Source organism: Trachurus trachurus (assembly GCF_905171665.1).
Source record: "Trachurus trachurus genome assembly, chromosome: 8".
NCBI classification, from domain to species: Eukaryota; Metazoa; Chordata; class Actinopteri; order Carangiformes; family Carangidae; genus Trachurus; species Trachurus trachurus.
In genome coordinates, this window is record NC_139905.1 from 20,775,090 (window position 1) to 20,798,078 (window position 22,989).

At 39.5% G+C, this 22,989-nt stretch overlaps 3 protein-coding genes across 4 annotated transcripts; 2 read left to right on the forward strand and 1 right to left on the reverse strand.

The window, feature by feature from the left end:
- Nucleotides 1-1,544: 1,544 nt before the first annotated feature.
- Nucleotides 1,545-2,171, forward strand: LOC310990017 (ras-related protein Rap-2a-like; the record flags this gene model as incomplete). The annotated part of the gene is made up of 1 exon (XM_083977221.1): nt 1,545-2,171. One exon carries the CDS (start codon nt 1,545-1,547, stop codon nt 2,169-2,171), a length of 627 nt encoding a protein of 208 aa, XP_083833347.1.
- Nucleotides 2,172-5,157: 2,986 nt separating this feature from the next.
- LOC310990222 (phosphoribosyl pyrophosphate synthase-associated protein 1) lies at nt 5,158-15,452 on the reverse strand. 2 transcript variants are annotated; one of them, XM_083977510.1, is made up of 11 exons: nt 14,975-15,452; nt 14,547-14,599; nt 14,009-14,075; nt 13,698-13,870; nt 13,444-13,559; nt 13,270-13,325; nt 12,980-13,125; nt 11,400-11,441; nt 9,149-9,219; nt 8,571-8,717; nt 5,158-7,893 (listed from the first exon to the last, which is right to left on the reverse strand). In XM_083977510.1, exons 1-11 carry the CDS (start codon nt 15,055-15,057, stop codon nt 7,735-7,737), a joined length of 1,113 nt encoding a protein of 370 aa, XP_083833636.1. In that variant the 5' UTR covers nt 15,058-15,452; the 3' UTR covers nt 5,158-7,734. The 2 variants fall into 2 exon arrangements, with proteins under 2 accessions (XP_083833636.1, XP_083833637.1); XM_083977511.1 differs by lacking the exon at nt 11,400-11,441 and having other exon boundaries at nt 14,975-15,449.
- A 2,264-nt stretch (nt 15,453-17,716) lies between these two features.
- On the forward strand, nt 17,717-22,989 carry LOC310989923 (cytoglobin-1-like). The gene is made up of 4 exons (XM_083977080.1): nt 17,717-17,851; nt 17,941-18,083; nt 21,199-21,430; nt 22,414-22,989. The coding sequence occupies exons 2-4, from the start codon at nt 17,941-17,943 to the stop codon at nt 22,576-22,578; spliced, it is 540 nt and encodes a 179-aa protein (XP_083833206.1). The 5' UTR covers nt 17,717-17,851; the 3' UTR covers nt 22,579-22,989.

Consider the following 22,989-nt stretch of genomic DNA (forward strand, 5'->3'; position numbering starts at 1 on the left):
TTAAACCGGGTTGTGATTTACACTCTGTAATGACGACAGTTGCGTCAAACCTGTGCAAAACTGTGACTCGCTTGTTGAGAGCAGGAACAGAACGTCTCTGCCAGCCTCCTCAGCCTTTGACATGTGAGACGAGTTTCAGACAATGGCTTTGTCATCGTGCGGCACAAGTGCGAATAAAACCAGCGAACACCAGAGAAATGGGGACTAAATCCGCACAGAAATGAGGAAGTAACTAGAGATTTAATGCATTTTCCTTTTCGCAGAGTGTAGTGCTATAAGCATGAACAATCTCAAGTGACTGTGATGAGTCTCCCCTGGTGGAGAGGGAGATCGTTCATGTTCAACCTAACAGTCTTTCAGGGATCAAATGACATTTAATTTTTGGACAAAAGCAAATTATTGGCATGTTGTCCCTGTGTGTGGTCCACTGAGAACTGGTCTGAATATGTGACCTTTTAATGATGACAACCACAATGACTGCAAGAGCATGTACATCACTCAAACTAAATTCACTGAGCTTGTGTGTCGATGTTAATATGCTTAAAAATTTCCGTTTCAATCGTAGCTGTACTTTATATAAATTTCATAAACTTATTTTGTCTGTTCTATTTAGTATGTACGCTTAGTAGGGCATTCAAATTTGAGCCTGTAACATACAGTGGAAAAACTTTGTCATTTGAGGAAAGTGAATATTTAGTTTTATTGGAGCATTCACCCAGATCACATATTCAATTACTTCCTCCTAGACCAAGAGTTGGCTTTATTACTTGAATTTATGCCATACAAAGTTAATATCAATATCATCCTTGCAGATTTTTGGCAAAATACCTAATTTTCACATTTTATAAATGAATCTAATACATAACTCATGCATATGAATGTTTAAACATTCATTAAAATGTTCAACATTACTCTTGTTTCAGTTTTTTATGATGTGTCTCCAATCTTTAAAAATAAAAAATATATATAAATTGTCTTTAGATGAGAAACTTAGCTGAATGGTCCGGTAAAAAAATATTGGGAAAACGTTTCTTCTCCTGTCTTTCATAATCTCTGAGCCTGTGTTTTTGTGGTTCAGTCACAGCATGAGCTCATCCGTTGCTTGTTTGATTACAGCTTTCACTGTAGTTCCTTCAGTGGTCTGAAAAATAAAAGTGTTGATGCTCATTGCAGCAGTCAGTAACCTACCACTGCTGCAAATTTTCTTCTGCACTGCACACAGACAACTTAAAGGTGAAATCACTTCTGTCACCAATTTTTTTTCCCTCTTACCCTACTTGATTTGCATCATTTCCTCTGATTGGCTGCTTCAGTAGAGAGCAGGAGGGGGCAGGTACTGTGTGTGAACATAAATACAGCGTGCAGCCTGACAGGCACACTCACATGCATCTGCTACTATCATCATCCTTTTCAAAAAACAGCTCGATCCTGCTCCATCACTGCAAACAAAACCATTTTCAAGACAAGACAAGAAGAGGAGAAGAGGATAAACAACTGAAGTCAGTTTTTTCAGCTTCGCAGGAGAAGAGCAACAGCTATCCAACATGTCTTTCGAAGTCAAGGAGAAGACAGACGTGCGTCTGGTGTTTCTGGGAGCAGCTGGAGTGGGGAAGACGGCCCTCATCCAACGCTTCCTCAAAGACACATTTGAGCCCAAGCACCGGCGCACAGTGGAGGAGCTCCACAGGAAGGAGTACGAGGTGGGGGGCATCAAAGTCACCATCAACATCATAGACACCAGTGGCAGCTACTCCTTCCCCGCCATGCGCAAGCTCTCCATCCAGAACAGCGACGCCTTCGCCCTGGTCTACGCCGTGGACGACCCTGAATCCCTCGAGGCAGTCAAGAGTCTGCGAGAGGAGATCCTGGAGGTCAAAGAAGACAAGTACACACCCATTGTGGTGATAGGCAACAAGATTGACCGCCACAATGAGCGGCAAGTGTCCAACAATGACGTGCTGTCCACACTGGAGCTGGACTGGAACCACAGCTTCATGGAGTCCTCGGCCAAGAACAACATCAACGTGCTGGAAGCCTTCAAAGAGCTGCTGCTGCAGGCCAACGTGCCCAGTCGGTTCAGTCCGGCACTGTGCCGGAGACGGGAAACCTTTCCCAAGGAGAACCACAAACGACCTCCTATGAACAAGACCAACAGTTGCCTCATCTCATAGTGATGTCAGAGGGAAACAACACAAAAAGAGACAAGAGGATGGAAGAGGAGGAAGCGGACAGTGAAACATACAGTGAAAGAACTTTGTGGGTGGGTTAGAAGGTGGGGTTGCTGATTGCAAAGAAACAAAACAAGAGACAGTGTTAAATGTGTTAAGACCCTTAAGAAACTCCCAGTTCATAAACTATGTCCACTCATCAGTCCAGCATCGCATCTCGAACCGCAGCAGCACTGGAGGCACAGAGGTGCTACAATGAACACAAACACCACCTCGGCAGCCTGAAAGAATGTGGCTGGACTGCTTTAATGGTGGGAAAGTAAAATGCTGCATGAGAAACAAGTCATTAGTCTGAAATGTCAAAAATGATGCAGTGACAAACTGACTAATTGAATTGGCAGCACCATGTATCATAAGCTCAAATCGCTGTACATGAGCATTTCATTTTGGGGTTTGGTGTAACTGGTGTTTAAAAAAGTGCAATAACTGTGTAATGGGTATTTATGCAAAAGTCTGTTTGTGTCTTTGTATGATGGCATTATGGCTCAAGTGAACAACAAAATAACTCTTTGGAAGTTGTTTATATTTTTAAATGCTGATTTACATCTTTGTGCATGTAAACTTTTATTTTGAAATACATAACGTACATTTACTGGTGTTTCTCAAAATCTTTGTGACTGACTAATCATTTTTTTAAATGGGAGTTTTCTTTATTGGATAAATAGTTGGTGGTGGAATGTTTTCTACTCAACATGACCCCAAATAAAATCACGTTGTACATTAATTACTGACTTTCACTGGCTGGATTTTTCTTTATGTGACAACATACAAAAAGGTGGCTTGAGTGGGGCAAGAACACTAACTAAATTACATCTACTTAATTTAGTTGCACATTCTTCACTGAGAATGTTTGTATAACTTCTTTGTTTTAGTCATAATGCATGACTTTGACGCCTGTTAAGATTCAACACTCAATTCCACTCCAACTTGTATTGTGTTGACAAACTGATAACATCTTTCTTAAACCCTTTTGGTTAAACCAACAGTAATGGTTTAACCAGAAATGTAAGTTGTGCTTCTTTTATTTTAAGGCTTTAGGACTTGAGGTTTAAGGGTGTGTTTATTTTTAAAAGTTATATTTTAAAAAAAAAGAAAAAAAAAAGGTGCAACAGACACAGAAAAGCTGCTATTGCAATTCTGCAACATTCTGCAACATAATTACAAAATTGAGGTTTTGTAAGTTGACTTCTTTTTCTCAATGAAATAAAATAAGAAAAATAAAAAAAATATTAAAAATAAGACTGATATGGTTGGTATTTACTGTCATATATGTAAAGCTCACTGGTCTATAATTAACTCAGTATCAATATCACTCACCAAACTATTGACACGCAATAATTTCCTGAGTTCTCTACATTATGTTGTATTGCCATCTGGTGGTCATTACGTGTCGCCAATGAAGAATCTGTAAGGTCAATGGCTCTCAAGCCTTTCCTGTCATGTCCCACTTCAGACACCTATGAAAAGTTCACATCCACCCACCCTACATTTTTATTAGCCATTAACCATGTCAGAGGAAGCAACTAACAAAAAGGATCCATATTGAATTTTAACTAAATAAAAGGTCAACACATTTTCCCCCTCTTAAATCATATTCATTCACTCCAATTTCCTCTGGTCACTCATGCCCCCCAACTGTTGCTGGAGGTAAGTCAGAAAGTTTCTTTTGTAATAGTTTATAGTTTTAAAGTTTCTTTTTTTTTAAAATTAAAAATAAGAGCATATGCCTCATTAATCTGCTGTCTCCTTTATCTGCTACAGTACATGTTAAGGGACTAGGCTAATTGGCAGCTGAAAAGACATTCCTAAACCATATTTTATGTCAGATAACAGCAGTAAAAGTTTGACCTGTGATGTCATGCAAAAGGAGAGGCCACAGGTTTTTGAGACGTAAATCCCTACAAATTACAACATATTTGTGACCTAAACTGACGTGCAAGCAAGAAAAACACTTCCCACCTGCCATACTCTACACATCAATAAAATAAGTTAATCCGTTTCTTGTATTTTTCTCATATTCTCTATAAGGTTTTGTAGGTGCTGATAAATGGCCTGCAAAACTGACTAACTGTTGAAAGGCCACATAGGCCAAGGGAGGGAGAGAAAAAAGGTTTGCTTCCTCTTTCCAAAAAGGTTCAGAGACAAGGTGCATTGTTTCCCCAGAATCAGACAAGGAAGTGACCTGTGACTATCAAATGTCTGGTTCCTCTTTGCATCCTGTTTAAACTCACAGCTGTCCTTAGCTAGTCCACAGCTACATACTAACTTGTCTTTTTGGCACATGGACGGAGACGCAGAGGCAGACTCAGGTGCGAACTATAAACTTTTCATTCAGGTCTTGATATTTGAACCATTTCAACAACTTTGTATCCACACTTTAAGTTTAATTTCAGTTCATCATTTTGTAAATGCTTTAATCTCCAACCGTACATGAGGGTTTGAGCTTGTCTAGGCTCCTTGACTTGGTCAAAGCTCCTCAGTGTTGGATTGTTGCCTGAGAAGTCTTGAACAAGTGCAGGATCTCTGACTATCACAGCATAAGTGTTTATGTGGCATAAGACAGGCTACCTGTTGTAAAGTACCCTGTGACTGGTACGCCTCATGCAAGGTTTAAGGTATCTTATACGCATCTAAATTTTTCTTTTGATTTATTTTTTTATCAATAATTCATTTTATTGTGCACTGAAACCTTTCTACGTTATATTATAATCATTAAAAGACGTCATTATTTGAATTGTTTTGTTTTGGTAAGGAATACAATCACAAATTATTTAGATAGACTACATAAAAAAGTGTTTGTAAACTTCAGGTGAAATATTTCAGGGGTAATACAGACCATACAAGGAGATATTGGGTTAGAATACACATGGAATATTAAGACCTAAAACCTGATGAAGTTGGACTTTCCCGTAGAGACAAGGCACAAGAAGAAACTGTTTTATTTTCACAGACACTGACAAACACTGCCAACGAAAAAAGAAGGTGTTTGAAGTATACGTCCTTGACATCGCAGATAAGTCGGGAGAAGAGTACATACAGAGAGGAAATCATGAAATATGCTAATGGCATGTAAAATCTGAGCTGGTATTGCTTCAGTGTTTGAAACAAACAAGGTCCAACGTTGTGCCAATGTCACACAGAACATGACAGGAGTAACCATAACAAAACTAAAGTAATGGTATAATGCAAAGGCGGACAGTACAACAGTATGGAAGACATTCTCAACAAGCTCTTTTTTTTTTTTTTGTTCTTGCAAGAACGTACACACAAATTAAATGTGCATTGGCGTATTCACCCTGAGCAAAAGGCTCAATTAGACTAAGCTAATTTCCCCTTGAGCTTCACTCTGAAATTCACTTGGAGGCCACAGAAAGGTGCACACGGTCAGGGAGACGCCACAATAATTGGGAGACCAACATCCAGACCATTTGCTGTTCATGGGTTTTAATTTACTGTAAACTGCTGCTGACAATTTTTCAGTTTTTTAGTGCACATTTCTTCCACACACACACAGGCTTTCATTCACTTTAGTACTGCATTCAAAAAGAAAAACAACTTAAATAGCTCAGCATATTGGATCTTGTCAAAGTTGTCACGGGAAGGTGATGCACCTGAAAGCCTGGAGCGATTCAAAGTCTAATGATTCGGTGGATTTAAAGTGTGAAGGACCGGCACTATCCAAATGAACCGTGTTGTTCAAAATTCAGGTTTAAAAGGAAAACAATGAGCCTGTGCGGACTCACAGGAGACAGAGAACAGGCATCCCATGTCAGAATATGCAACCCCAGGTTGGGTGATTTTGAAGCGAGACTATTGTTTTAACGTAAAGTCAACAGCACAAAACCCAGTAGACTTCTCAAACCCATCCAGACTTTCAATTACATCACCAGATACTATTACTGTGACAAATACAATAACTTTCAAAAAACAGAATAAACTGACAGGAACCTGCTCTGGTTTTGTAAAACAATAATGTCGACTCTCTGCCATTTGTAGCAAATTGGCTATAACATGTAGAAAACCTGCCTGGTACTGCTTTTAGCTAGGTGTGTAACTCACATGTTGTGTGAGTTGCCACTGTCAGATAACAGATACCATCAAACCGTTAAAATAAGCACAGAAATATAGTATATTAAAGGGTCAGTTGGTTCCCTTCACAATCACAAATAAATGTACTTCCTGCTTTCTGCCATTCACTTTTTAACTTCTGTTGCCACCACAGTATAATGGAAGTGAATTTCATTTGTGATGTAAATCTTTTAAATTCTTTAACACACAAGTTCCTCTCACCTCAATTGCACTGAGTGAGGAGCAGGGATCTCAGAAGCAGGTTTTATTTGCAGCTGTATTAAGAAGTGTAAGCCAGTTTAGGACAGATTTAACTAAGAGCGGGTTATTGAAATGCAGTTGAACTGACCACCAATAAAAAGTGATGGCTTATTTAGTTCTGCAGATGATAAAAGTCTTCATATGCCACACAGGACATCCTCCCAAACATTCTCAAAAATGGTGCAAAAAAAGGTGCAAAAAAAGGTGCATAAAAATATAGTCCGGGCATCAGTGAGCAGGAGTTTGACCAGTCTTACCTATGGTCTGAAATATCACAGTGCCAAGCAGCCCTGATCACAAGGGTCAGCAAAAGCATTGGGAAATGGTTTAAAGGGGCTATATGTTAGGTTTTTCTTCTACTACCACATGTGGTTTCTCAGCGGGTTCAGTCAGTGGTGATGGTGGCATACCAAGCTTCAGCCATCGCTGTGCGTACAATACAAGAGGTTATAATACACCTTCTGAGCAGTGCTACTTCTTCAAGGCAGCCTGCATGCTACAGTACCTATAGGCATCCAAAGGTGATGAGGCTTTCCGGGCTAACCAGCTTGTTAGCATGCAAACTTCAGTAGAAGACAGGAAGTGATCGAAATAGAATAGAATAGATAATAAATGGATTGCTTTCCTCCACTGAGGTCAGCTCTTGGAGAGTTAAGAGGGTTGATGCTGACCTTTCTCAAGATGGTTAAGTAAACGGCTAACAGCTGTTATTGCTGGCTATGATGCGACTGCAAAAACTAACATATAGCTCCTTTAAAAGTACAGTCCTGTTACTCGAAACAGACCTGTTACTCTACCGCAGTGCAGACAAAATATCTTTTTAAATACAAAGCATCTTTTGTTCACTTTGGATCATCAATGAGCAGCAGGTTAACGACTGAATGCATCAAAGCTCCAAGTCACTGGTTTGCTATTTTATCATCCTTATGTAATAAGGACAAGATGCATTTCTCAACCGAAACAAACGAAATACATTTTTACACCTTTTGATAAGAAGATAAATAACTTTGGGTATATTCTTCAATTTCAGTTTCTTTAAATTATTTAGGATACATCTGATCCTGAAATACACAAGACGTTAAACATGGCATAAGCAAGTTTTTACAGGCCTGGGAAGAAGTGCACCAGCCTTCAGTCACTACCAGACCCACCTCAGCCTCTCTCTGTCTGACACTTTCTAGTCGTCCACAGTGATGTTGCGGAACAAGTAAGCCATGGACTCTCCGTTGTGGATGCGGCGGATAGCTTCAGCCAGAATCATGCTGACATCCACAGTCTTGATTTTGGGACACTGCAGCTTCTGCACTTCATGGGGGACTGTGTTAGTCACCACCACCTGCAGACACAGTAAACACAGAGACTGGGCTTAGACTTGATGAGGCGGTTTCTATTTCAATTTAAAAAGGCAGTTACACTTAAAAATGCATTGTGGTCTTTGCTATTTTTGGTTTCCACTTCATTCACATGGGTTACCTGTTAATTTTCAGTGGCTACAGCAGCATTGTTTCTGTGCACACATTATACTATTATGGAATATTATTCTAACCTGATCTGTTGATGATGGTAGAGCTAGATTAAGATAAGCAATGCCAGTGTATATGAGAAAATAAAACTGAGTGTGCAAGTGATATTATTAATATATGGATATGTTCTAAATCAAACAATCATAAATAACTAGAATACATCAATTACTTAAAATGAATTGTACATTTAAACTAATCTGGAATTATTTGTCTGCTGAAGAAGACTCAAGAGGAACTGAAACAGAAATCCAGCTGTTCAATGCGATGATATTTCATTTTTAACAATTCAGCTCTGCAACCCTTCAATACCAGGAAGTATCACACTTAACAATGTTAACTCATCTGTTCTTCATGGAGAACAAGCTGGTTTTGAATACATTTTCTTTGGTTTCTCATCCTTTGTCACTTCCCATTGACTGTAGCTTCTTATCGGCATCTCTCAGCAGGTACGACACAGAGTTTCCATCAAACACACGACTAGTATCCTCACCTCATCAATTGCAGATTCCTCTATGAGGCGTGGAGCATCTGCGGACAGTAAACCATGTGTGGCCATGATATAAATTTTATAGGCTCCTCTCTCTTTCAGGATCTCTGCAGCTGCAACAAAGTCACCCACATCATCTACAATGTCATCCTGGAAGAACACAGAAAAAAGGAAAATACAATCAGCACCCAAGATTTAACAACATCCCCCCTCTTCATCTCCATAATGTCTGTGTCATTGTGTGATTTGAGTTCACCTGAATGTTCAATGGTCACATTGGTAGCAATTTAATTTGGATTTTTCAACCTTGCTGGATACTGAATCTGATTCTACTCATTCTCTTTGTTATGAAAAACAAATGGGAGGGAAAGGGGGCTTTTGTTTTGGTTAGGTTCATTCATCCATTACACTTTAATATGATAGTTATGGAGGAAACCCACTTTAAATGCTGTACATGTGAACTAGAATAACAGAAGAGTAATAATTACGGGATGGCAGAACAGCTGAGAATGACAGCTCAACAATCTAACCGACAAAAACAGCACACATTGTGCTTTGATAACGTCTTGGCAGCGTCTTACCACAATAATGGCAATTCTCCCTCCCACGTCTCCGACAACAGTAATGGGAGGTTTCTCCTTGGCCATCATCACTGAAAAGGAAAGCAGAGCATGTTACCTGTTAGAGTACATCAAGGCTGTTTACGTCTGGTACATTTCATTTCTAATCAAAAGGAAATCTCAGTAGATTGGGTAAAATGGGTTGAGAAAATGTTTCGCAATTTAGACAAATCTACACCACCCGAAATCATGGGGTTGTTATTGAATGACGACGTCATCGTATAAATTCTGTTAGAGCAAAACAATGTTGTGCTGAATTTAAAATAGCAAATCAAAAGCCGGTAATTAGCTTTGAGTAATTTCCCCCATTCTACCCCACCTACCCCTACGGGATTAAAACAGAAATGCTAAACTTAGTAAAGCACATGCCATGCAAAAAAATCAAATGACAGGGTTTTTCTGCCCAGGATACCCAATCAGAAGAAGGTAATGTACAACTGCCCGCACACACAGCCTCAGGCCTGGGCTGTGGCAGGCCCATGGCAGCAGTCTGCATGAACCAGTATGCACCAGACAGTCTTATTTCACACAGGACAACAGTGGCTGACAAGCAATGATGAGGGTTTCTTCATACACACTTGCCAATGTTCTGGGATCAGTCCTCAGTCGAACATCACTGCTGCCAGCGGCTACTTTTACATGCGCACAATAATCAGAATACAACTCACATGCCAGTCTCAGGGGATGCATTAGCTGCATTGTTTTGGAAAGAATATAGGATTAATTATTCATATCACAGCAGCTTCATTTGCCATTGTGTACAGGTCTGAGACATGATGCTGTCAATCATCACAATATGGGGTCCATACGTCTGTTTAATGCAATTCACTCCACCCCCAAGGCTGTGAGCAGCTCCAACTGACTTTGTCAAACATCAAATATCCTGTTGTTAGAATAACACTATGCAGGTAGATAGACTGTCACAAGAAAAAAATAAAGACAGTCATTAAACTGCAAAAACATGTTGACGCTCACATGAAAATGCTCCCCCTTGTGACAGACTTAATAACAACATAACCTGCAACTAAAGTAAAATCGAAAATTAAACTGGGATGTGATCTGACGCTTTTGTTCTATGACCCAATTTAAATGGAGGCATTTTGAGTATTAGTGTGCATGTAAATGTGGTCATTCAAAGGGTATAAGGAAACAATCAACTGGTAAACAATCAGCCAGCGAAGCCGATTGTGAAGGGAAAAGTATAAAGAAGCAGAGAAAGGAGGAGCATGCCTTGCAGAACACTTTGCTGAATACCGTGAGTCCCACAGCATCAGAAAACCTGGCAGTGTCACATTCAGACTTCTAAAACAGCAAAAGCCACGTTGTTAGCAGTACACACACTTCTTAAAAGATTATGTTGTCTTCACAGCTTGCTGAGATACTGCAACAAGCTACCTGAGAAATGTTTGGTCAGATATCTTTGAAGGTAATTCAAGTTCAAGATGTTGATGGATTTCACTGGCAAATTTGTAACGACAGGTTAGCACTGCATTTAGAAAACGTCTACCATAAAGATGACAGCAGAGCACTACACATCATTATTGGTGATTCTCTTTTACCACTGAGGTATAGCAAACTCAAACTTTAATTCTTGCTGTGTGAATTCAATAGTTTAACCAACACCAATCCTTCCACTCATAACGTTTCTCCGTCCCTCCGCTAGATGTAAGGTTTCAAAAGCATGCGTCATTGTTACCATCACATGCAGTTATGACCAAATGTTAATCAGGTTTTTGAGAGCAGGTTTAATATGGGTGCATCATGTGTTGATTGGCAAGATGAGTCCAGATATATAAGAAAGAAAAAAGAAAAAACATGTTTGGCATGATTTTGGTTTGATTTGTGGATTTCAAAATCAGAACACAACAAAACAAAGAGGGTTTTGGCCATCTTGTAGAACTAGCTGTCTGGAATCTTTGAAAGGTGCAGTTAACATAAATCCCTGTTTACTTCAAATCAAACATGCCATGCAAATAGCATATAGTATGGAGCACTGTGTAGCTGATTGGCCTGAAAAAAAGTTTTGTCAATGCAAAATTGTATAGGCACTAACAATCAGTCTGTGCAATTTCCACAAACTCCCCCCTCCTGAATCCAGACTGTATTTTCACAAGATGCAACACAAACCCTTCATCTACACATGCATGAATTGAGAAACCATTTGAGGAGGAATCATTTCATAGTCAGATGTAAGTTAAGTTTACGGCCGTACTTGGGAGCTCTATGCCAGGGAACGGGGCTTGTTGTTTGCCTGCTATTGCCAACAAATAAACACCACGTTAACACAAATGCACAAGTATTTGACATGACAAACACATGATGCCAAGACTTGGAAAATCCTCTCGCTAGGTTGAAAGAACTTGGAGAAAAAAAAGTCACATCAACAGATTAAACTTATTGTGTTAAAGTATAAAACAAGTTTTCTCAAGAGTTGAAGGCATTTGTTGATTGGCCTTGTGTCCCCAAGGAGGATTTTTTAAGTCAAGGGTAAGAATTAAACACAAGTAAGATTTTTTTTTCTTATAACCAAATAATAAAGTGAACACAGGACGTAAATACTTTGGAGTCATTTGCCAATGACACAATCATTTGACATTTTGTCAAAGTGAACTATTTACTGTACATGGCCTTATCAAAAATTAGCAATGCAATTATGTTTAATACTATATGCCACTGTTTAATTAGTATTTCAAGTGGCCATATGAAGATAGATTTGTGGTTTAAAGTGCAAAAAATATTGTATTATAGATTTAGTTTTGTTTTTCTCAGGCCTCTGGAGTTCTAGCATAAGTCTCTCTGACTGTTTTCTGGGTGATGCACAGCCAGGCCAACCACAGGTAATGGATTATAGCCCACTGCCTTAGTTTGGTTTGGTTAAAAGTCACTAGTAAATGTAAGTGGTGGTGCCAAGTAAGCATGAACTTAAACTTGACCCACTGCTCTATTTTTATCCATGGGAAGGTTTTGCAATGATATGCTGTATCAACCTCCTGCCATTTAACAACTGTGTAACATTTCCTCACCATTTCTCTGTCTTGTAACTTGTTAGTTCAATGACAGAATGACCACTGTGTTGCCCAGAACAGGTTAGACAGTGGGTGTGGGTGCTAGGAGACATGGCTGAGCCAGCAATCACTAAATTACTGATGCCTCGAGTCGTTTTAAGGCTCTGTTTCTGAACACAGGCTGTGTGCATTTAGATGTTTTCACTGTATTTATATAGCAACTTTGACCAGCTTCACAGATCTCATGGAAATGTCACTCTATAGAATATGGGACCTTTAAATCAAGGTTTCTGCCAAGAAACAGGCAGGGCCTATGATTATTATTATTATTATTATTATTATGAAGCACGTCACTCTTTGTAAGTTATGAGTTGCAGCTTGCTGAAGATGCAGAATGAGTAGAAGTAGTGTATCTGTGGAATTAAAACATGCAGTAAGACAAAAATCAATTCCTTGGAGTATGGTTGATGGTATGAGAGAGAAACGGCAGATTCATCTCCAAATAGGTTTGCCCAAGTCAGACTGCATTAGATTGTACACTGAAGTTATATTATGAATGCACTGAAGTGTTGAGATATAAAACTTCAAAGCACTGAAGAATTACAGGATACAAGAAATTTCTATCTGAATTCAACCATGGTGTGACAAATAAAAAAAAACGGAGCCTATCCATGAGGAACGATAAACTGGAATCTGTAGAAGTAATATCTATCAAGCAATGGACCTAGAAATCTGCAAAGAAAAGCTGAAACACCAAACAGCACTTTACAAAGATGAGTGTTCTTACAAGGTAGCTCCAGCCCTGTGTGTCCCGTGGTGTTGCGTACACAGGGTGGTGAGTGTCTCCCATCAGCCATGTCAGACTCTGAACACTGAGCCTCGCCGTGAATCACAGCCAGACCCAAACGCAGGCGCTCTGCATAGGACTGAGCCCTAGATGAAGAGAACAGGGGAAACGGTAAATTACATACTGTGTGAGTTCTGGCATGATGTAGCCTAGTGTTTGTATTTTTACAGTGAGAAAATAAATTACAATTGTATAAAAACAGAAGATAGATTCTGTTTTCAATCATTTACCTCTTAGCTGCGGCTGGGGATTTTGCCACAATAATTGCATTTCGGTAATCAGGAATCTAAGAGGAAAAGGGAAAACACACAGCAATGTTTGTATCTGATTGATTGACTCATTGAATAGAGTTACCAACATCTATGCTTAAACATGCATAATAAATATGTGAATGGGATAACCACCTCCTCCTGGATGTACTGAATCAAAAAAGGGGAGGCACGCAAGTTGTCCACTGGAAAGCTGAAGAACCCTTGGATCTCCTTCTGATGCAAGTCCATGGTGATGATGTGTGTTAATCCTTCAAAGTAAAAAACAGATGAGTAGCACGGTATTTTACTTTAACCTATAAAAATAGTTTTCATCTGTGCACTGCCAACTCAACACCAGAGATAAAGAGATTTTTTAACAAACTTGAGATGCACTCTGTTGTGTTTACCTGCTTTGGCTAGCATTGAAGCTAACAACTTGCACACTATCGAGCCCCTCTTTCTCATCTTGCACTGCTTGCTGTAGGGGAAGTATGGAATTACTCCAATGATGTTCTTGGCGCATGAGGTCTTGAGGGCATAAGCCATAACCAGCAGCTCCATGATGGCCGTGTTGACATCCCTGTTTGTAGCAACAACAAAAAAAAAACAAAGTGAGAGAAGTACATCATTTAATCATTCCATTTTAAAAGGTTTGTGATGGTATAAACATATTTAAAATTCCTGATGCAGTGCAAATCTCATGTCTTTCTACACTCACCTTGGTATTGTCTGGATGATGAAGATGGTTTGTCCACGAACAGATTCTTTTACATCCACTCTAGTCTCTGAACAAAGGAAAACACAAAATCAGACACAGTGATTTAAGACATATTTCTAGTTTAGTAGTTTTTTAGTAATTTCAGTAATTTTAAATACTCATGTTGATAAGGTTTTCATGATTTGATAATCAATTAAGAGTGCAACTATTTTCTTATAATGAACAAGGTGCATCACATTCATTTTGCCACAGTCATCAATAATAAATATCCATGCCATATGCAAATATTCATTAGCCCATAGGCCAATAACTCCTCAAGGATTTATGAAACTAATCACCGCAAACAGATTGGGTCTAAGTCATAACATCACTGATTCACATTACAGTTTCATTTACAGTAATCACAATGGACCACTATTGTCATGTTGACTCGCACAAAATGTTATTTGCACAACTTTATATAACCTGAAGGGTTTACTTTCTAATAATTACAAGTAACATTACTGCATTTTTGTAGATGCCATAAAACTCGACTCACCTCTGTTGGATTCCTGAAACACCACAGACTTCCCAAGTTCAACTCCCAGTCTCCTGAGAAGCAAAAGTACACATTTACAGCTTCAGTGCTAAAGAAAAAGTGAGGTATAGTGATCACAAGATGATTCTGACTGACTCGCACACACACACAAACCAGCATGAGGACTCTACTGCATAATTTATTCAACACCAACACTATACTAAGTTACACTATACTTGCCCTTAGTAGGCAATGCTAATTCATAAAAAATAAAAAATAAACACTCAGGCCATCGATCCTCAACAGAAATTAACATAGTTAGCATTGACGAGGTTATTGTCTTCCCGATTGGCCTCGTGTAGAGGAAGAGCTCAGCAGCCTATATAATAGATTAATCATCAATCATTGGTAGCAGCGGTGGTGAAAAGTGCATGGCCGCTATTACTTACTCCGTTATCTTCTTGGCTAGTTCTGTGCATGCTACGGAAGAGTTAGCAGAAAAGACGCGATATCCACTCTTGGCGACATTCATTGTGGTTTTTTTCTCCCGGTGGTTTATTTCACACTCCCCGGCAGCGGCTGCTCCTTTTTATCTGCTGACCGCTGCGTCTGTTTCCGATGATCTGCTCTTGACGGTGACGCTAGCTAACCAGTTAGCCACCACCACTCTCACACTGGGCTGCTGCTGGGTGAGCTAATTTCACGAGACGACCTTCAGTGTTCGTCACTAACTTAACTACAACATAGCTACAGTGTGAGCATTAATTATAATCGTTAGTCTTGCAAATAACCCGGTTCTTCGCCGACAATGCACGGATACCTGTCACCCAGGTAGCACAGCAGCCTCCCCACTGTCCACACTCAGAGCTACGGAAGCTGCTTAGGCTCGAACGTGGCGGCTTCGCTTTTGAGTACCTGTTTTGATTGTGTCACCATTGAGCTTGAGTGGCTTTGTTTTCAAAATCAGTTTGAATTAAGTGCAAGTAGATAAGACAATGTAAAATATACATGTAAAATGTCTGCATTCAGGGCATTTATTTAAGTAAAAGTATCCAAAATAGTAGTCAATTATCATCATGCTTTTCATCCAGAAGGTAAATGCAGAACCTAATAGCCTAATGTAGCCAACTAGCACTTCGGTGGTATTGTTTTCTTATCTAATGGGCTGCTTTGCGTGCTATTGGGTATTTCAATCAGTAGGCTAATACATACTGATAAGTTCTATTGTATTAAAAAAAAACAGCATTTTCAAAGAAGTAGGCTAACTAAAGTTTTATTGTAAGCAGTGAGAAATGGACTACAGCATAGGCCTACTTGAGTAGGTGGCTACTTTTCATCCCTGTAATTGTTTATTGTTTTATTTAGTTGTTGCTCAATGAAGACTAGAGGTTTCATACTTTAAACAGGTTAACACATAGCCTATGCTGTAAATCATATTTTAATTAGAAATCACGAGCTTGGCATCTTTTTATAATCCAATTGACACCTAATACATTTGGGACTGAAATATCTTTAGAAGCAGACGCCATACTTCCAGTGGAGAGAGAGATGGCATTTATGTCAAATAATGTAGCCTAGTTATTTCATGTAATCTAATATTTATGCTTCTCTCATCTCAAATAGCAGGATTACTGGTGAAATGATTGTCATATATTGGTGTAGGCCTATTTATGACATTTAATCACCTAAATGATGTATTAGGGTCATCATGAAAAAACACCTGTTGTACATATGGTGTCATAAAATATTTATAAATGGCTTTCAAAAATAGTATTTCTGGCAGCACAGAAGTGATGTTACTATCGGTGTCCACTAGGTGTCATTGGTTATTAGCCTGGTATCTGCTTGTATGAGTTATGCCTTTGGATGTTGTACCATAGTGATATATTGAGATCTGTTTTTCTTCTGGGTAGAGTGGGTGAAGGGTGTAACCTAACATGTGCTGGAGTCTCAGCTTTGGTGGGCGTGGACAGCAGAAATTAATCATAAAGCACTATTAAATCTACCCAGTCACTGCTGTAGACAGACACGTAAACATCAGTAAGAGCAGAGCATGTTGATCTACAATCATTGACCAAGTTTCCTTGATAACCTGATCCACTACAGCCTTGCCCAACCAGTTTAATCATCCCAAACCTGTGGTATGAGAAGCTGATACATGAACTTGGAGCTCATGTTTGTTTTGTCTTTTTTTTTTCTTGGGCGAGGCAGAGGTGAACTTGAATAACTATTTACCACTGACCAAAGTTACAATGTGATTAGGTGCTATAACAATGCAGCCTTGCAGCTGTTGAGGGAGCAATAAAGCTGCTTGAACAATATATGAGATGTGTCCATCTTAAGCACAGTTTTACGCCAACTTATTGTTAATGGCATAACTCTGTTAATGCTTAACATGGGTGTCGACGTTGTTGGCACCTACTGTACATTGTACCTCCACAGTAAGGGAGTAACTATCTCCTCGGTTGTAGCTTTTGTTGCAACATCAATATCCGTCTTGTCTCACAGATTCCTGACTAATTGGCCCCATTCACCCAACCCACTATGAAACTTGAACAAGAACGTTCTCAAGTTTTCAGCTGTGACAACACAAGCAAGATAGGACGACCCACTGATAACCCCTGCCACAACAAAGGTGGAAAATGCATGTGCTTGAAAGAGTGCAGTGGGTGAGAGCCGTGAGGGTCTCCCAAGGGTGAGTGCATATATAATGAAAAGGGTGAAATAATGAAAAAAGGACTGATGTACCCTGTATCTTGTTAAGAGCACAGAAAACCAAAAAAAAAAAAAATTGATAGACGTCGCTGCTTCATTTATAGTCAGGAAAAAATAGTTTTCAACATTTACGTTTACAGGGCTTTGTGAGAAATTCAATATCATCACAAGTTAATCTAGTCTGGAATGGTGACTCTTGAGTAAGAGGTCAAGCTGTGTACCTTATCTTATTTTAACGCCCTAATCTCACATTGCATCTATGCTCACACATTGCGTTCATTCCATGTCTGACTCCCTTATGATGGTTTGTTTCCTATCTCATCAGCCTTTCATCAAACACCACTTGACAAGGTGAGGTGGGGAGAGGGAGAAAAGAAACGGAGAGAGGGAGAGAGAGAGAGAGGAGGAAGAGAGAGTGTAAAATAGAGAGTACAGAGGCTCCTCCTCGTTCGCTGCGTGTGTTTCTTGTGTTTTTTTTTTTCCAACCTGTTTCTTCACTCACACTCTCGCTCAGCCGATACTCAGTGGTGGAAGAGCAAAGATTCTCACTGGGAGAAGGCGGATAGGGGAACTGATTTTCTTTCTCTCTCATCAAGAAGGAGAAGAAAAAGGTAGAAATATAGTGTTTATTTTGGGGGAGGGGTACTCTCATCAGCCCTGCCTTCTGCACGTGCTCAGCTCTGCACTACTGTGTTCCCAGATGGAGAGGATGCAGGGAGAGGGAGAGATGGACCACCAGGAGAAACCAAGCCCTCTGACTGACAAGGAGCGGGTGATGATCCACGACTCCTGGACTAAAGTCTACCAGAACTGCGATGACGTTGGAGTGGCCATACTCGTCAGGTATTTCTTTCCATATAGTTTTACTCTCCTGTTTCACATTGAATTATTTTTAAAGTCAAGGACAGAGTTTGTAAAATATTTAGAAAATGTACATGATTCTAGCAGAAAAATAAAGCTGGAAAGGTGATGGGCATACTATATTTGAGCTATTTTGACATTCATCCGCATTTGTTGTGGTTGTGTATTCACTTAAATGCTGCTTGATCTGTATGCATGGTATCCCACTTCTATTTCAAGTACGTCTCATCATCTTCCTCCTTATCCCTGAAACTTTAATTAGTTTCTCATGAGGTTAAAACAGCGTTTAGTCTCTTTATCCCCTCAGTAATGTGCCTGCACCTGCAAGAGCCACAGGGCTGACTGATGCTCTCCTGTCACTCACAGACTGGAGGAGTTATACTCTCTAAAAATGCAGTCGACGCTAAACTTAAATCCCACTGACTTTGAGAGTTTCCGATATTTCCACAGCCAGTGATATTTCTACTTGTGATATTCTTACCTCCAGCCTTTTCGTCAACCTATTCTTCAAACAGTAGAGGCAAAGAATAAACATTATAATCCATCACTCAGGCATCTTTGGCTCTGAAAGGGCTCCCTCCCTTACCGAGCAGGTCATGTTTTGAATGCCTGTACAGAGAGCCAGGCAACCTACAGCAGCATGACTCCATCAGCAGCAGTCAGACATTTAGAGGGTCCCTCTTTTCTCAGGAAACAAGGGATGACATGAGTTCCTATCGCCACCCAGTCTGTGTGATTTTTAGCAAATTTTCTTCAACAGCCTGTCTCTAATTAGGATCAGCGTGCAGTCTCGTTGGAGGATTCCTGCGGTCTGTGACTATCGTCAGTTCTTCAATATTTACACTGAAACTGCTGCAAAACTCAAACATCTGCAGGGATTTGGCAACTGTTGGTGTGAAAGCTTTGTCAATCTTTCATGTGCGACGAGATTCACTGCATGACACAGCATGCCTTTATAATCCTTCATGATTGCATGAGGTGAAAGTTGAAAGGGAGGTTAGCAACAGCGTAGCGGATAATATACATGTACAGTCACCAACAGTAGCTATATAATCATGTTTTTTTCCACAGATTACTAAATCAGATTTAGTACTAAAAAAAAGAATCTTTTGAGAGTAGACATTTTGTAAAAAAAAAAAAAAAATTCACTCAATTTACCTCTTTCCTAACTCCGTGTTCCTTCACAAAGGACCTACGACCTTTAGGAATTTGAGGAATGAGGATTGATCGATAAGCATGACCATGGTAAATTCTCCTTTTGATTGTAAGAGTAGGTGCTGTCACTTTGCTGAACCTTAGCATTCACTTCAAACACCCAACTAACTGTCTTGTAACTGATAAGATCCAAAGTAGTAAATTAAAGCAGTACGTTTATGAAATTAGAAACTTTCTTTGGATTCTGCTCTTCATTTAGTCCTGCAGAACAGATAAAGAGGGATTAAGGATCCAACGACCATATAAAATACTAATGAGGCTATTTATATGCAATCACAGGTCATGCAATTACAAGAGGGAAAGATTAAACACCACGGTTCATCATTAGTTTGCAGTGAAATTTGGAATATTTTGCTCTCCCACTTGCACAGGCCCTCCACCCAGAGTTGAGAGATTAGGACACAACCTCCTCCCTTTTTCAGAAATTTACAAGGAAAACTCTAATATCTGGCCATATGCTTCAGGTCTGGCATAGAAAAATGTGCTTCCTTTATGTGTTGTAGCAGATACAGAGGGAGACGGGACATCAGGAATAGATAGCCAGCAACCCAGATGCATTGGCCCTCTTCCCAGACCGTGGGAGGGGGTGAGATCTTAGGTTCCTCTTTGCTAATTCTCCATGATACCTCTGAGGTTCAAACAGGAATAAAATTAAAAGAAAATGTCTTTGAACTATTTGTTGTTAGAGAGAAATTACAGCGCGAGTCGGGTGAGATGTTCAAGGAGATATTAAAATGTAGACCTAGAAAGTGGACAAAAATGTGTTCAATATAATATTCAAGCAAATTGACACAAGAAATATGAAATGAAATCTTCTTTGAATCGTCTTTTCAGTCATAATAAATCCTTAACCATGAAGTAAACAGAAGGTATCAGGTGTGCTCAAGGTAGCCTGAGCAGGCAGTGACAGTCTTTTTTTTCATCTCACCCTTTCTAATTAGCACATTTCACCTTTTATTAGACATTGTGAAACCATGCAGGATCCTGGGTTCTTTTCTGAGGAATAACAGGAACTACAGTCAGATGCCGGAGTCAACAGGCTCACAAGGGGGAACCACATATAGTAACAAGGAAGAATAGGTGCACCTAGAGGCCATATTTCTGCTACATGATATAATTCATGCTAAGACACTGGTTAGGCCTACATATAATTAATGCACAATTAAAGCTTCCTCAGAACCATGATTAAATAAGTTACCGTTCACATTAGGTTACACAGAGGAGATTGGACCAGCGTTTTACCAACATACAGCATAGGCTCTCACACATACTGTACATGCATACATTTATCAAAGCTAAAGCTGATGCAGTTATGAAACAGAATTCCTCCCAGGCACTATCAACATCTGTTCAACATCATTTTATCTGATGCTGCAAAATGTACAGTATTTCTATTAATGTGAAATGTGATTTTTTTTTTCTACCATGTGCATTATGTAATCTCTATAGGAAAGAGTAATGATCGTGTAGAAAAAGAAGACCTGAAAAACTGAAAAACTCATCATAACAACATGTGTAGACTCATAACAGTATGCAATCATAATTTCATAGCCTATAATAATTTACTAACTGTTGTTAATGACTTCTTATTTAACAATTTTGCAAGGTAATTTCTTAGCAGCGGCATGTTTAACTTTCACGTTCTAAATTCCCTTCAAAAATATTTCAGAAAAACACACTGTTCTTCACAGTTCCTACATAATAGTTTAAAGCAAACATTTAAAGGGAAAATATGCAGTAGTCTCATGACAGAGCTGATGTTTACTCATGGTATCTTGCCAGCTGAAAAAAAACCATAGGTTTGCAGGATGGAGCTGGTGTGGATTGAAGGGCGATGAGATTAGCAGAGCTTCACAGCAGCTGCTCATACTCATATCTACAGGCTGTTTGTGAACTTCCCCTCGTCCAAGCAGTACTTCAGCCAGTTCAAGTACATCGAGGAGCCGGAGGAGCTGGAGCGGAGTGCCCAGCTTAGGAAGCACGCTCACAGAGTCATGAATGCCATCAATACGCTGGTGGAGAGCCTCGACAACTCAGAAAAGGTGGCCTCAGTCCTGAAGCTGGTGGGCAAGGCCCACGCACTCCGACACAAGGTGGAGCCTGTGTACTTCAAGGTAAAGTGTGCATGAGTGAAAGAAAGAGAAAGCACACACACGTGGATCTTGTGATATAAAAAATGTCTTATGTTGGTATTTATAGGACTTCAATGGGCATTCAGTGATTTTTAACCAAACTCCAAACATAAAACTAACTTATGTGATGTCAGCAAGCTCACTGTGAGTTGAAACAAAAGACAAACAATAACACACAAATCATACCATATTCAATCCATAATGCTTTATAAAAGAAGTAAAGATTCTCTAACAGGCCACCAAAAGGCATTACAAACCAGGAAAAATGAGCAATTGTGATGTCTTGTGGATAAAAATCACAATCAGTAATATGGGGAGAATTTTGACTTGACTGAAAAGAGAAACAAATTCCCAGCAACAAATCTTCATGTACTATATCCATTTATCAAATTGGGTTTACATGACTTACACATCCAACAGCAACAGAAAAACATAAGTATTCCATTTGAGTCTTACCTCTTGCCAGTATTTCACAAGCTGAATCATCAGTGTGTTAAGCCTGTTTTGATCGTCCACATCCTGTGGGAAAGACTTGGTGGATGTTTGATTGACCTAACGGCACCTTTTTTATGTAACCACATTGTGTTCTGGGCTCTGAACGCTTCCATAATACAGGTGAACTATAACTCAGCACCAAATGAATATCTCCTGTATGGACTCCTTTTTTGGCCGGATGCAGTGACTTCTTTGAGTCTGTAGTTGCCTGACAGCTGGTCCGAGCCAAGAAATAAAATGGAATCACAACATGACTTTAGCTGCTAGGCAAATTATGTTAGTTTTGGACAGAGCCAAGATGCCCCCCCCCCTTGCTGTAGCTTTATATATTTACTATACATATACAGTGGTATCAATCTTCTCGTTGAGATCTCTGTACAAAATCAGTTGAGCATATTTTCCCTGTTAACTATTTGTTCAATGGAACTTTACGGTGTCTTGATTAATGCACTTGTTTGTGTCTTGGCTAGATCCTGAGCGGTGTGATACTGGAAGTCCTGGGAGAAGAGTTCCCAGAGGTTGTGACACCAGAGGTGGCTGCTGCCTGGACCAAACTCTTGGCTACGGTCTACTGTGGTATCACATCTGTCTATGAGGAAGTGGGCTGGACTAAGATCTCAACCTCAAACGGGTGAAGCTTTTAGTCTGGTTGTATTGGACCATGCACACACAGAGACTTTTTTTTTTTTTTTTTGGCGAGAGCCTCATAAGAGAGAAGAATCAACTGACTAATGTGGGATACAGTTTGTTTGTTTTTTTTAACTAAGGTTATAATGGATGGACTATGGAACGTACACTCTATTATAAACACCAATAAAAACAGGTACTGTCCCATTTTATTGCTAAAATGTGTGTGAAAGTGTGTGTGAGTAAGAGAGCAAGAAAGACAGGGAGAAAGTAAGAAACAATTATCCTACTGGTTTTTATACTCTTGTAAAGGACCAACTGATTAAAAAGAGAGAGAGCAATGCAAATATAAATCCAACAGTGGACAAGAGGTCACATTTGACTTGGATGTGCCTTCTACTGAATGTGTATATCAAGAA

Excerpts from the sequence above, each read along its gene's own strand:
- LOC310990222 (XM_083977510.1), bottom strand. The coding sequence starts at position 15,057 with ATGAATGTCGCCAAGAGTGGATATCGCGTCTTTTCTGCTAACTCTTCC. Across the intron at positions 14,076-14,546 it reads GTTTCAGGAATCCAACAGAG|AGACTAGAGTGGATGTAAAA; the intron begins GTGAGTCGAGTT and ends TCCTTTGTTCAG. Across the intron at positions 7,894-8,570 it reads AGGAATCTGCAATTGATGAG|GTGGTGGTGACTAACACAGT; the intron begins GTGAGGATACTA and ends CTGTGTCTGCAG.
- LOC310989923 (XM_083977080.1), top strand. The coding sequence starts at position 17,941 with ATGGAGAGGATGCAGGGAGAGGGAGAGATGGACCACCAGGAGAAACCA. Across the intron at positions 18,084-21,198 it reads GGAGTGGCCATACTCGTCAG|GCTGTTTGTGAACTTCCCCT; the intron begins GTATTTCTTTCC and ends TCATATCTACAG. Across the intron at positions 21,431-22,413 it reads TGGAGCCTGTGTACTTCAAG|ATCCTGAGCGGTGTGATACT; the intron begins GTAAAGTGTGCA and ends TGTCTTGGCTAG.